Below are 14,403 nucleotides of genomic sequence, written 5' to 3'. Positions count from 1 at the left end.
GGGCATCAGGGTTTTTTAATGCCATCCTCTGAAGCGTGAGGCCACCATGTGGGGGCTGATCACAGGGTTGATGGACCCCTTGGCCCTGCTCTGGAGCAACCTCCCATCAGCTGGAGACCTACCTATGTTTACTTGCAGGTGTGGACATCATAGACACGTATGCACTCCTGGCAGCTCACGTAGCAGCACCAGTGGAAGATGCAGTGACACTTCTCCTTCCGTTTCTCAGTCCTGGTGTTGTGGCCACGACCGCAGCACAGCAGGTCACAGCCATCGATCCCATGGGAGGTGACATTGCATGTTCTGTCCCTTGTCCCAAAGGAGCCTGTCTCTGGGTTGGGCTCACAGAAATTGGGGGAGTTCTCATAGTAGACCAGATCCCGCTCCGTTGGTGGCTTGAAAAGAGCGTACTTGGCCCTCAGAGTTTCTACCCATCCCCGAGATTCACGGTGCTTTTCAACCACCATCTCGGAGGCGCTGTCGTATTTGTCCTTCAGGTAGTCACCAATAGCCCGGAAATCAGGCTGGGCCCACCAGCAGGTCTTCACCTCGCAGCTTCCTGAGAGACCGTGGCACTTGCACTTCAAGTGCATGTGGTCCAGGATGGTCTGTCCAGGGGAGAGAAAACAAGGTGGTCAGCAGCGGGTTGTGATGCCCAGTGTGTGGTCACCTGCCTTTGCTACCTGGATTTAAACGTCTGATCTGAGCTAGGTCTGGAAAGCATGGGCTGGTTGTAAATGTGTGGGAGCTTTGGTGGGTGGTGGAAACATCTCTAGATGGAGACAGCCCTCTGGAAAAGCACAGCTGTGGTGGGCAGCTGCTCTAATCATCTGTCCAATCCAATCTAATCCCAAGGTCCAATCATAGAATCATGGAATAACTTGGGTTGGAAGGGACCTTAAAGCTCATCCTGTTCCAACCCCCTGCCACGTGCAGGGACACCTTCCACTAGAGCAGGTTGCTCCAAGCCCCTGTGTCCAACCTGGCCTTGAACACTGCCAGGGATGGGGCAGCCACAGCTCCTCTGGGCACCCTGTGCCAGCGCCTCAGCACCCTCATTTTAGCTCTTCTTAACCCCCTGCTGCCTGTTTGGAGAGAGTGGAAATGCTGTACCCTGGAAAATAACCCTTGAGAGCTCTGGCCCAGGCATTGTAGTGGTCCCATTACACCCAGGGGAGTAGCACACAAGGCATGACGAGAGCTCTGGACCCGCTGAGCACTCACCGTCCTGCCGGCCTCGTTGTTGTGTCTGTTCATGGCTGAGCGCGCGTCCGGCCGGTTCTCTCGGGCATCAGCGAATTCCCGGGACACCAACACGCCGAAGTCAGCATCTTCGCTGCATCCCCCCCATTTCCAGCCATCTCCCGGAGGTCCTTTGTGATGGGAGTCACAGCCGCAGATGGTGGACGTGCCCTCAGCACAGGAGCGGGTTACAGCGAAGGCCACCCCTGCCGATGCGATGGCGTGGACAAAGGCAGACTCTCGTGTAGCTGGGAATAAACAGAGCCCAGGGGATTATCAGTCAATGTCACACTTGGGTTTTCCCTCCTAACCTCCATCAGCATCATAGAATCACAGAATCCCAACATGGTTTATGTTGGGAGGGACCTTAAAGCTCCTCCAGCTCCAACCCCTGCCACGGGCAGGGACACCTTCCACTAGAGCAGGTTGCTCCAAGCCCCTGTGCCCAACCTGGCCTTGAACACTGCCAGGGATGGGGCAGCCACAGCTTCTCTGGGCACCCTGTGCCAGCACCTCACCTAAATCTCATCTAAATTTCATCAAAAAGTTAAAAGCTATTTTATTGCTCTTTAAATGACCATGTTCTGAGTCAGGTGCTGCTGGCACCACCTTCTGAAGCACACAGGCAGCAGTTGATAGAAGCGTGCCTCCAGGTCTGCAGCAGTGACCTGGTTCTTCAGCTACAGAGCTCTGCTTAGGTGTTCTTATAGCTTCTTGGTGTGTTTTACAGTGTTCTACTGTTCCTCCTCAGTTTGAAATCAACTGGAGCTTGACCGTTGACTTCAAGAAGGCTGTAGTAAATACAGGCTTTCCCAAGCACAGCCGAAATGGTATCTCAGTCTCAACTTTCTCCCTGGGGACATCTTTTGGTTGAGATCTCTCGGTTTTGCCACAGGCTGCAGAAGTACAGCACCCTTGTGAATGACACTAGAGTGCTTTGACCCAATGTGCCACCTTATAAAGATGGAGACTTGAGGTCTTTACATTCAGAATAGATGTTGGAGTCAACCCAACCTCATGCACAATGTGCAGGAGACTAGGAAGGTGCTGAAGGCAGGTGCCTAGGGAAGATTACTGGTGGATGGTGTCCTTGGGTGTTCTGCAGGAGATGTTTCCAGCTGCCTCATGGGTGTAGCTTGGCCAAATGATCAAGACAGTTCTCCATCCCTCAGTGTGGGATGAAGTCAGGATTTTCTGCTGGCTCAGACCAGCGATGACCTTGGAGACTATCCCCTCCTTCCAGAGCAGGAGCTGCCCCATGCATCCCTCAGCTGCCCCATGCATCCCTCAGCTGCCCCATGCATCCCTCAGCTGCTCTTGCCTCGTGCCCTAGGGAAGGTCTTTGTTGCACCAGGTCTTGCTCCTGGGCTGCAGACTTCTCTGCAGGGGTGGGATAGAGCTTCCAACAATCAGGCATCTCAAACTTGGCTAATTTCACCCCATGCAGGCAGTTGGAAGGGGCAGCTCGTGGGTATGTGCCAGCACATCTCTGCTGCAGCGTGGGGAACTCGGATCCAGGTGATCCTAAACCAGGGCTGCTCAAGCCAGAGGGACCATGCTGTGGGTTTCGCTTTCTTTAATTCAAACTCTTCCCTCCTTGCCCTTCCCACCTCCAATACACCAGCAGAGATCCAGCCTCTACCTACTGAAGTTTTCCTTAGATACCTTTCACCAGCTGCTTATATTGGGACCTCTGGGGGCTACAGGCCACTGGTTGAAGATCACTGCTTCAGCTGGAGTGGTTCAGCCTGACAAAGGCTATTTGGGTGGCCTGTGATCTACAGCAGATCAGATTAGAGGAGCTAGTGAGCCCTTCTGGCCTCAGACCAGGACAGCTCAGGGGCAGAGGGGGAGGACACGAGCCGCTCTCCCTGCTGATGTGCCTTTGCTTTCCATCCCAGGGAGTGGGATGAAAAAGGGATGGGAATGGGATGGAGAGTTGCTGCGTGTCTGTGCAGAGCATGGATGATGGGATGGGAGTCGAGCTGGGGCTGGTGCTGCCATGGCCACACAGAGGTGGGATGCAAACCACCCTCCAGCTGCCCCCCAGCACACCCTGTGCACCCCACGCGGTGCCGGGGTGGGGAGGAACGAAGTGCAAACGCAAACACTTCGCCTTGAAATTCTCCCCTGGGTCTAAGCGAGGAGCTGGGAGAATTTCCCAGAGATGAAATGCGGGAACAACGTTCCCAGAACCAGGGGAGGGGCTGGCGAGAGAGGATTAGAGCCGCCTTGACAGTGCACTACTGCAACTGTCTCCCAGCCAGGCCCGTTACCTGCTGGGACACTCAATTTCCCATTGTTCCCGCGGTGTCACACTGTATTACCAGCATAATGCAGAATGTTTCCGCCGGCCAGCGTACCCACGGCACAGAGCACTGGCATTCCCCAGGAGCACCTCGTAGCAACGGGGCAATGTTCCCCTGTCCTGCCGTCACCCTCCAATCCCGCCAGCCCGGCTGGGAAATCCCTATTGATGGCGCTCCCCAGCCCCCCGCCACCGGATCAGAATGGCTAAAGGGCGTGTGAATGCTGCAGTGATTTGAAACGACTGCAGCGCTGGGATGGTATCGCTCGCCCTGCCTCACAGTAGGGGAGGAAGCTTAGCTCTTTCTCATCGGTATAAGCTTATTTTTCTCTCTCCCTCTTCTCCTTTTCCCTCCCCCCTTTCCCTTTAAGCCGTTGAGTTTATATCAAGACGGCCCCTGATCCCACACACCCCTTGTTTAGATGCAAATGACTGCAAGTGTCATGGCTGAGAAAAGCCGTGGGTTATCTCAGTGCGGGGCTGGCTTTTCACAGCTCGTGGCAGGGGCTTAGATGAACACACAAGGACCCCCAAAGGCAGCCCAGGCCCAGCTGCCTTCTCTGCACCTGGCTCCTCGCACCACAAGATGCTGCCCTGGACGGTGCCGATGGCAAGAAGATTGAGCCCGACCATGGTTGAGGAGGAGAGGAGCCTTCTGGAGAACCGGTGGACAAGGAGAGCACGCAAAGGGCAACTGCGGTGCGAGGAGGCAGGGGAAGAGCCATTCCCCTGTTGCGTGGGGTGATGTAGGAGCTTGCTCCTGCCAAACTCCTTCCTGCAGATCCAGTCCTGCCTGCGGCTCAGAGACCTCTCCTCCATCCCAGGAGTCACCCTCCAGGTGCCTCTGGGGCCTTCCTGCCTCGTGCACTCACAACCAGCTCATTTCAGGCACGGTGCTTTAACCAGAATCATGGACTTTATCACTTTCTCACTGCTCGCCCTCCCAGAGCAACAGCAAGTGACCTGGCTGTTGGCTTAAGTTTGGCTTTGGGGCAGGACTTGGCTGGACGAGACGTTGTCTTTTAATAAGAACTGACCTTATTTTAAGTAGAAAAGGGAGGGAGAAGAGAGGGGAGGGAAAAGCAGGTTTTTCTTCCCTCCTTGTCCCAGACTGCACACCTGCAGTATAAATCATCTTGGGGAATTTGCTTGTAAAAACATGATCTTACCCCACGTTCTGGGGTTGGGTTTTGGGTTTGGTGGTTGGGTGTTTGTTTTTTTTTTATCATAGCCCAGGTTAGAAAAAACAACATGCAAAAAAAGAAGAAGAAAACTTGCAGGGAGATGATCAGTTTTCCATGGCCCTGGAAAATCAACCGGCTGCGAAGGGAGAGATGGTGAAGCTGAGAAGCGAAGTGAGATGGGGATGGGATGGGAGACTGTGGTGGCAGGGGCCTGTTGGGCCATTTCAGGGAGGGACGTCCCGTGCTCCCACACTGACACCAGCGCTCAAAGCCTCGATGATGTGCCCAGAAGGAGCAACCAAGAAAGGCTTGAACACGTGTGCTATAGAGGGTCCACACAGCCCAACCACTGCAAGCGGCTCCAGCCTTTCCCCACACTGCCTTGCTCCTCAGACTAAGCTCTCCTTGATGGACCAACCCTGATTAACATTTTTGCAGTTCCTTTAAACTGAAATTATCTTCAATTTCTTTTTTAGGCTGTATTAGAAATCATTTTCTATGCTATTGTAGTGAGAAATGCACCTTTGAAGTTTTTTTCCATAATAGCTTCTATCTACTTAAGGGAGTAGTAGATGAGATTAACGTAAATATTGCTCTTTGATACTTAGAGGTGATTTCATCCAGGTAGTTATCATAGCTTAAATACTGGCTATTTTGGGCTTAGTGTTTAATGCCTGTTGGCCTAATGCACAGCCCAAGCTGCAGTAGTGATTGTTGTCTAGTTTGAGCCTTAGTTTGTGGGGTTACACCCCTCTGTGGTCCTGGAAGTCAACAGGAAAGGAACACAGCGATAGAGGCCACATGCTCAGGGCCAGACAAAAACCCAGCTGGCAACAATTGCAGATCTCAGTTCCAGGTTATGGGCTCAAAACTCTTGATTTCTGTTGTTGCTGCATCTAAGGAAAGTGGGACAAGAGCCTGAGAGAAGGTTATGCTGTGCAGGCAACAGACGTGTTCAGCAACACTATCCACGCTGCCCTTGCAGATTCATCACAGCTAACGAGATCTACCAGGGCAGGACGAAAGCCTTTTTATTGCCAATGTTCTCTCTTCCTTCAGCTGAGAAAGCAGTGGCTGGAAAGGTTGTTTCTAAAGAATCAAAGAATCCCAGACTGGTTTGGGTTGAAGGGACCTTAAAGCTCCTCCAGTTCCAACCCCTGCCACGGGCAGGGACACCTTCCACTAGAGCAGGTTGCTCCAAGCCCCTGTGTCCAACCTGCCCTTGAACACTGCCAGGGATGGGGCAGCCACAGCTTCTCTGGGCACCCTGTGCCAGCGCCTCAGCACCCTCACAGGGAAGAGCTGCTGCCTCAGAGCTCATCTCACTCTCCCCTCTGGCAGGTTCAAGCCATTCCCCTTGTCCTGTCCCTATGGTCAAAAATGCCACTACTCCCATTGCAAACATCATCGCAACATGGATGAAATGAGCCCCATCCCCTCTCCTCTCATTAATTTTCAAGGCAGCAGTGAGAAGACATCAGCACAGTTAAAAATGCCAATAATAACCCCAATCAAGTGGGTTGGACTTTGATGTATCGTTATTTGCAGATGATGCTGTTTATTTTTATCTGTTCTACTTACAGGTTAGTGAGACACCAGGATAACCACAGCTCGGAAGCTCCGAGCCTGGCAGTGCTCCCTAGGAGATATCGATGCGTCAAGGTTTGATTGGGAGAGCTGCATAACGAATGTGCTCAATAATTCTTTCCCATCTGTCAGAAGAGTTTCAGAGCTAGGGGTGATATTTTACTTTGTCAGCTTGGAGTGCATGGGGGTGTTGAGGCATGTCCACACATGAGGTTCTGCTCTAGTCCCTGCAGCCCAAAGAATCTTTACATACTCTTCATGAATTCAAAGTTCAGTTTGCTTATTATGAGGAGGATGGTTCAAACCCAATTTTAAAGTGCTTTCATGCTGACAGCAACGGTGGTGAGAGATTTTCAGTGCCTGAATGCTCTAACAGCTCTTTTGTAATGTGTTTAAAATGTTTATGATGGGGGGTTTTTATGACAGTTTTTCAGAACATTCAAACTTTCTGATCTTGTAAGAGCTGAAGTTCAGGCCATGCTTTTATCAGGCAGCAAGCTAGAGTGTGGCAAGCCTTGATGACAAGTTACTTGGTAGGAAATACAGCAGCTACCCCAAAATACATCCTGGCAAACCGGGAGGGAATTGAACCTCATGGTTCCTCTTAGCACTCTAATGGGACTTCTCAATCCTGATTGCTGCAGAGAATCACACTTTAACCCAAAGGAGTTCCTTTCCCTGACCTGAGCTGCTGGTGTTTCAGGAAGCTCTGCCAAGGCTGGAGCTTGACAAAAACTGGCATCAGCTGTTTATGTGCAGAATGTTGGAGCTTTGTAAGGAAGATTCCCCAGGAGATTTGCAGCCTCCAGGAGACTGTTGGGAAATAGTCTCATGTCCTCGTTTCAACCCAGGTTTCTCCAGTTTCTCAAAGGCCATAGCATAAGATTCTCATTTCCAAAGACTAATTTACTTTCAATAACTAAACTTCATCGGACTGCAGAGGCTTGGTGCATGTCAGTACCATACCTCTAGTGGAACCCCCATGGCAGGGGGTTGGAACTGGATGATCTTAAGGTCCTTTCCAAGCCAAACCCAATTCTATGATTCCAGTGAAGCTTTGGAAATGGTTTTAGTTACATATATTGGAGCTGTGAAACCAATATCTGCAGATGTCTAAACTCAACATGGAGACAACAAACTCCATGGGATGGGATGGACAGAGGGAGGTTTTTATCCACCATTTAGGTCAGTTTCATGGGAATGCTTTCTGATCTGAGGTCTTGGATTGCTAACTGGACATGGGATAGAGTATCTGTCACCAAAGTCCTCCAGCACCCTCCTTTGAGGCCGAATTTGGCTGCAGGATGATGGTGCAGGTACCCAGCTGTCTTGGGGACCAACATCTCAGTGTAATGCCCAGGTTGTGACCTCACTGGGAATCCCAACTTTATTGTGCCTTATCAATGAGCTTCCAATGTGCCTGATCCACACAAGCGGGTCTCAGGAGGAGGAGATGAAGGGGAACAAGCAGGTGTGTTTGGAGACAGGAGAGGGAAAATACATTTACTCTTCCTTTTCTTGTTACCAGCCCTGACTGTTTTGGGCTCATCTGTGAAAAGATATGTTGAAATCCCAACTAAGCCTGATCAGAACCTTGGATTTCAACCATGGCTTGTCACTGGTGGGAAAACTTCTGCCCACTGGCCTCCTGGGGTAGACAATGCTTCAAAGGGCCTGCTTTGACCCCAAGGAGCTTGACCCCAACCCTCTTCCTTGGCTTTTTCCCTGTTATTTGGAAGTGCTGCACGCCCTGGGCAGGGAGGATGGAGCCCAAGATCCCCTTTCTCGCCTTTATCCTGCCTGTCCCTGCTTAGAGCTCCTGGGAGGGGAAGGGGCCCTTCCCTCACGACCCCTTTTGATGTAACACTCCAAAAGATAACTGGGAAAAAGAAACTGGAGAAATGAAAGCTGGGATGACTCTTCCCAGAACGTGCTCCCAGTAGGATATTCTTGGTGTATCCAAAAGCCAAGGGGAGATGCCACAGCTCTCCCCTCCCTGCCAGACCTATTTGTCCACAACCCCCCAGCTCTGCTCTTTACCTTTGTCCAGGACTGGCCCGAAGATGGCCAGGCTGTCATCGATGGTGGTGCAGTTCCAGCGCCGGCCCCGGAACTGGTGCTGGCATTTTGGATGCCCAACTTCACCCCCTCGGCCACACTGGGCATGATCTCAATGTAGTTGCGGCAGAAGCGGAGCTGCTTGGGGACGAGGCCGGGGATGGAGCCGCAGAGGATGGGCTGGGACCCCAGAGAGCTGTACTGCTGACCTAGTGCAAGGGACCTGCAGGGACAGAGGACAGCGTCGGGTTGGGAAGCCAGCTGGCACTGCTCTGCTGCCCACAGCTTTGCCCACAGAAGGGGACAGACTCATCTTCCCAGCATCAACTCACAACCCAGACGTTCACACTCAAGGGCAGGATCACAAAAGCCCCACAGCTCTGCTGGGCTGGGAGACTCCCTTTCATCACTGTGTGTACAAGTGTGAGCAGACAGATGTGCACATAAAGGTGGGCTTTTGTGTGTGTGAGAGAGCAGCGCACAACACGAGGAGCTTGGGTGCCTATGGCAAACGCAGGGGAAGTCGCTTTTCTCTTTCTCTGCTTAATCCCTTAAATCTCTCAGGAGTCCTGACACCGTCTGTCAGGCCACTGACTCCTTTTCTTCGCATCTGATAGTGCTAGACACAGAAAAGCTGTGGATCCAGCAGTTTCAAGATGATTCTCTGTGATTCCCGTTGGTCTGGGATGAACTAAACTGTGGGAATAAATGGCCTTGTGCAGATCCTCTTTCTGCAGCTTCTGGTGGGTACATCCTTGCATCCTTGAAGAGGTTGTAATGTCTCCTCATTGCCTTATCGTGGGAGACACTGTGCCCACCCTCTCAATTTCATCTTCTCATTTGGGCCACTTTCCGTGTTTGGAAAGACACGTGGTATCCAGAGAAATTAGACCTAATCGTATTTGAAAGCACCAGGGTTTGGCCAGATTAGAGCTGTGCCAAAACACATGAAAAAGGAGTTCTTAGGATGAACACTAAGAAAGGTTTCCTGCTAGTGAGACCAAAAGCTTCTGGGACATTTCTTCTTCCCCCTCTGCCTATGGGACATGTAGGTTTATAAGTACCAGACCTCCTTTGGCTCTGAGTCTTGGGCGACATGGTCTAGTGTGAGGTGTCCCTGCTTGTGGCAGGGGGTTGGAGCTGGATGATCCTAAGGTTCTTTCCAACCCAAACCATTCTATGATTCCTTGTGAGTGCTGGGGAGCCACGACACTGTCACCTTCTCCCTTTGTCTCAGCATCAACTAAATACAGCTCCTCTTCCCAACACCTCGAGAGCCATGGCCAGCAACACTCCCTGAGGGCTCCAAGGACCTGGTAGAAATGAGACTCTCTTAAAACACAGTATTACCTCCCACAGCAGCTCAGGTCACTGCTTTATAATGTTACAAGGCAAACATCCTGCCTGCCTGTGCCCTCTAACGCCTCGTCAATGCCCCGTATCGATCCCTGCACTGGGAAAACTCGGGATCAGCAGGAGAAAACCAGCTCCCAGCTGAGCTCTAATTTGCCACCCGCTGTCCTGGAGAAAAACTTTCTCTGCCCGAAGGTTTCTCGTTGTGCTATTTTTAGGCATATTTGGCATTTTCCAGTTCTGGGCCATGTTCTGTATAAAAGGGGTGATTGTCCAGGCTGGCACTCCCCTGGTTTGCCGTGCAGAGTGGCCATAGGGTGGTGCATTGAAATGCACGTTGGGAGCCAGGAGTTTTCCTACTGGCTCCTTCTCTTCATTTAGTGCTGTACGAGCCCTTCCCAGCTCCCACCAGTTTTGCTCTTTCCTTCCTAGCAGAGGCCTCCTCACACATTTACTTTACAGGTAACTAAAGGGCTGTGCAAAATCAGGGCAGGCAGATGTGTGGGGTCAACACAAACCTTCCAGGAGAGCCAGGCCCTGTCGGTTTTGTTCTGGTGCATTGGAACTGTCTAGCTCAGCCTGATGCAATGCTCAAGGTGTCTTCACCAAGTGGCAGACGTTCATTTTAAGTTCAGAGATCATGAATCTCACCCTGACTTTGATAGAGGTGTCCTCAGCTGCAAAGAAGTACCTCCAGCTGCTAACTCTGACCTGCTGCTGCCTGACCTTTGCGAGGGGTATTATAGCTGGTGTAATATTCATACCTTTTCATTCTTACAGTTTGCTGACGGCAGCCCTTTGTGAACAGGGCAAGACACAAATTCTTGGGTTTGCCTGAAGATCAAGAGCAGCAAAAGGGAAAGTGTTGCAAGTCAAAGCATGCAATATATATGCACATGTGAGCTCGAGAAACGCCAGGTCGTGGCTGCATATAGAGAACAAAAAAAGGACAGAATTCGAATAAGGAATGTTGCAGTTCAGTCGGGAACTGGGGAGCCTTTGCTCATAAATCACCCACTATTGGATCTCTACTGAACGTGTCTTGAGTTTTGAGCTTCTCTGTAGAGTGAGCACTTGTGTCCCGGGTGTGAGATACCACCATTACCACGGACTCTCCACCAGACTTTGCAGTCCTTGGTGGGCTCACAGAAACAGGCAGGAAATTCATTCTTTTTATAAAAATAGATTAAACTGCCAAAGGCTGATCCCTTAGACAGGGGTGAGTCCCATGGGCACACGGCTGGATGTAGGGATTATTTCTGTATTAACACCCTGGAAAGTCTCTCTCTGTAGACTTCACACCCTGGTGCGATGCGACCTCTTGAACAGGAGAGCTTTTTATCCTTTTCCAGTTGGTGTGTTTGGAAATCACCTCATTGTGTGTGTGTGAATGCTGTGAGCTGCCCAAAATCCAGCAGCCCACAGGGCCGGGTTCTCCCCGGTTAAGATTCTCCCTCAATTTAGTCACATCTAAGGGCTAGAAACCTTTCTAAAACCTTCACAAAGGCAACAGTTCATCTGGGAATCACTCCCAAACTTGTGGCTGCTTCGAAATAGGTTAAGCATCCTTCTGAGAGCTCTCCCAGAGGGACAGGTCAAGGCAGTTCAATGCCTCTAGGTCCTGGGTGACTTCTTATTTGTTGTCCACATGTAGCCAAGGCCCTCAGTGACATGGTTTAGTGGTGGTCTTGGGGAATGGTTGGACTTGATGATCTTAAAGATCTTTTCCAACTGAGTTGATTCTATGATTCACGTAACACAGTGGTGCCTCCATCCACAAGCTGTGTCCTACCTACAGCTCCAGAGCCCTCTTCCAGCAACCTCTTCTAGGAGGGCTTAATCCCTCCTCCAACCTCTGCAGGACAGACAGACATACGCAGAGGTGGGGAAAGGCCAAAGTGGTCAACCCGTGTTGTTCAGGAGCACATAGCACCAGCGGGATGGGAATTTGGCACCCTGCTCCAGTTATGGAGAAATGGTGATTATTTCCAGAAGGAAACAAGGAGAAAGCACTTAATGAAATGATCCTTTGATGAGTGTTCCGAGGGTTGGACAGCATGTACCCTGCCTGTAATCCCAGATGAAGGGAGAGGTGCTTTTATTGCATGTGCTTTTATTTGGAGAGATCAGAACGATGATTTCTCAGGTGTAGCTAAAAAATGAATGCTGCAAAGGAATGCTGAAGAGAGGAGCTGCTTATTCTGAGGGATTGCAGGGAGATGCTCGTGTTGTTTATTTTAGCCTCCAATCAACACTGACGTTGAAGTAGCTACTGAAACACATCCCAGGCTAAATCTGCATTAAGTCAAATGAAAAGCCCCGTATCTTGAGCTCGTTCAGCCTGGAGAAGGCTCCTGAAGGGGACACCTTAGAGCAGCTCCAGGGCCTAAAGGGGCTCCAGGAAACCTGGAGAGGGACTGTGGACAAGGGAAGGAGGGACAGTACAAGGGCGAATGGCTTGAACCTGCCAGAGGGGAGACTGAGATGAGCTCTGAGGCAGAAGCTCTTCCCTGTGAGGGTGCTGAGGCGCTGGCACAGGGTGCCCAGAGAAGCTGTGGCTGCCCCATCCCTGGCAGTGTTCAAGGCCAGGTTGGACACAGGGCTGGGGCAGCCACATGCTCTAGTGGAAGGTGTCCCTGCCCATGGCAGGAGTTGGAGCTGGAGGACCCTTAAGGCCCCTTCAACCCAAACCAGGCTGGGGTTCTATGGTGCTCCACCAGAGTAACACCAGGCAATGAGCACTGGTTTAGGGGCCTCTCAAAGTGGGGCGATATATGACTATTTCACTCAAGAAGGAATTGCAAGCCCTCTGCCAGCTCACTGTGATCAAGTTGGTGCTGAATTCTGCAGCAGCTGATCCATGCTGAGTGCACTTCTGGGCTTGCTGGGAGCAGGTTTCCATCCTCCCATCGACTGTGTTGTTGGGAAACAGTGTCGAAATCATTAAGTACCTTCTGCAAGAGGTGGAGGGATTGGGTCCTGCTGAGTCTGAAGAACTGTCAAACCACAGAGAGGCACCAGCAAAGTGGTGACTGTTGTTTGCTGGTGGGAAATGGTCATTTGCTGACAGTTCAATGGGAAACTGAAGCTGGGAAAGCCTGGGCTGCTGGGGCCCCTGGGATCTGCTGATAGAGACAGAGCAGGACAAAGAAACCCAGCCTGGTTTGGGTCCTAGGAGCTACTACCACTTCTTGGGAAGTGAAGCAGTGCATAACAGGTAGTACACTTGTGCCAAAAGAATTGCCTTGAAGTCACCTGAGACTGGCAATTCAAGCAGACAGGAGCAGCAGCCTCCAAAGAGGGATGGAGCATACAATTTCTCTGGCCAGATGTGGGCTCTGCCTGGCTGCAGGGGGCTGAACACCAGGCTTGACTGTAGATGTGCAAGGTTTGGGAGGCAGAGTGCTCTGCCCTGCCAAGCAGCTGGATTTGCAGCAGTGAGCGTGGGTCCATCTGGAAAGTCCTCACCAAATTGTCTCCTCCTCAAATCTGTTGGAGCGAGGCCCTTCCAAAGGCCATTGACCACTCCAGGTTGAATGGGTGATCTCAGCCCCATGGCTCGGTTACTGATGCCAAAGCCAGGCTGGCCAGACCAGCCTCTAGGAGCAGAGAGGCCAATTTCTTCTGAGGTCCCTGAGGTGGGGGTCTCCAGCCAGTTTCCTAAGGGCTCAACAAGCCTTGTCCTGCATTATTGCAGGGTACTGAAGGAGGGTGGTGAGTCTGGCAGAGACACCGCAGCAGGAAAAGAAAGTGCCAGTGAGTAGATGGATGGCAGAGAAGGCAAGAAGAAGCTTGCCCTGTAGACAGACTGGCAGAGGCTGGATTACTCTAAGCTTTGAGCATTTAATCCCAGGGAGACATGAATGGGAAGGAGGTTAATGGGTGCAGTGATACGGCAAAAGGGGAAAGCCAGAGAAGGAAAAAGCCAAGATGAGGCTCAAGGAAGCATGTTGGGTAAGTGTTGGAAGGAGGTAGCTGGGGAGGAGGTTGTCCTGCTCAGGGTGGGCTCTGTGAGTGTTTACATTGGGGAATATGAGCCATCACTTCATGTATTTCTCATTCTGTGATTTTAACCATTCAAAAAATTGCCAAAGGACACCCAGGAGCAACAGAGCATCCCTCCCACAGAGGACCAGCCTGTTTGTCTTTCATATTCTTCCTCCACTCTAAAACTAAAAGTCACTATTGTCAGTGGGATGTGGATTCTCTCAGTCCCTGTACAGTTAGAGTCCGTGCAGAGTGGCTGCGGAGGAGAGGTACCACACTCCAGAAGAGCTCCAGTGACTCCACAGAGAATTAGAGAAGGACTTCTCATGTTAGGTCAGTTGGACCTGCCCTCGAGTCCCAGGTACCGCTGGTGCCTGGCTTGCAGCTTTCACCAAAGATCACCCTTTCTGATACGTCTGATGGTACAAGAGCATCTCCTCAAGACTGTAGAGTACATGTAGTGCTGGGGCGTGTGAAAGCCTGGTCACAAATGTGACACCTCGAACAGCAGCCACACAGTGCTTTAATGAAGCTTGTGTAGCTGTGAGCCGTAGCCATCTACAATGGTATCTCCATGAGAATGCAACCACCTCCTTTGACATTCAGCAAAGTTAAATAAGACATCCAAGGGAAAAGAGGAAAGAGTCATGTTTATGAAATTGGATTACTCAGCTCCCAGGCTAT

General features: G+C 51.2%; 1 protein-coding gene across 1 annotated transcript in view; it reads right to left on the bottom strand.

Moving 5' to 3' along the window:
- Nucleotides 1-14,403, bottom strand: part of LOC104411060 (proto-oncogene Wnt-3-like) — a 30,844-nt gene continuing 16,441 nt past the window's right edge. Inside the window, 4 exon segments of the mRNA XM_010021390.1 lie at nt 1-608; nt 1,225-1,490; nt 8,362-8,448; nt 8,451-8,602. Coding sequence (XP_010019692.1) covers nt 129-608; nt 1,225-1,490; nt 8,362-8,448; nt 8,451-8,602 — 985 coding nt within the window. The 3' untranslated portion in view covers nt 1-128.

This window comes from Nestor notabilis, unplaced genomic scaffold, assembly GCF_000696875.1.
Source record: "Nestor notabilis isolate BGI_N333 unplaced genomic scaffold, ASM69687v1 scaffold9859, whole genome shotgun sequence".
Lineage (NCBI taxonomy): Eukaryota > Metazoa > Chordata > Aves > Psittaciformes > Psittacidae > Nestor > Nestor notabilis.
The sequence above is the reverse complement of the archived record's forward strand: the minus strand, read 5'-3'. Positions and strand labels throughout refer to the sequence as shown.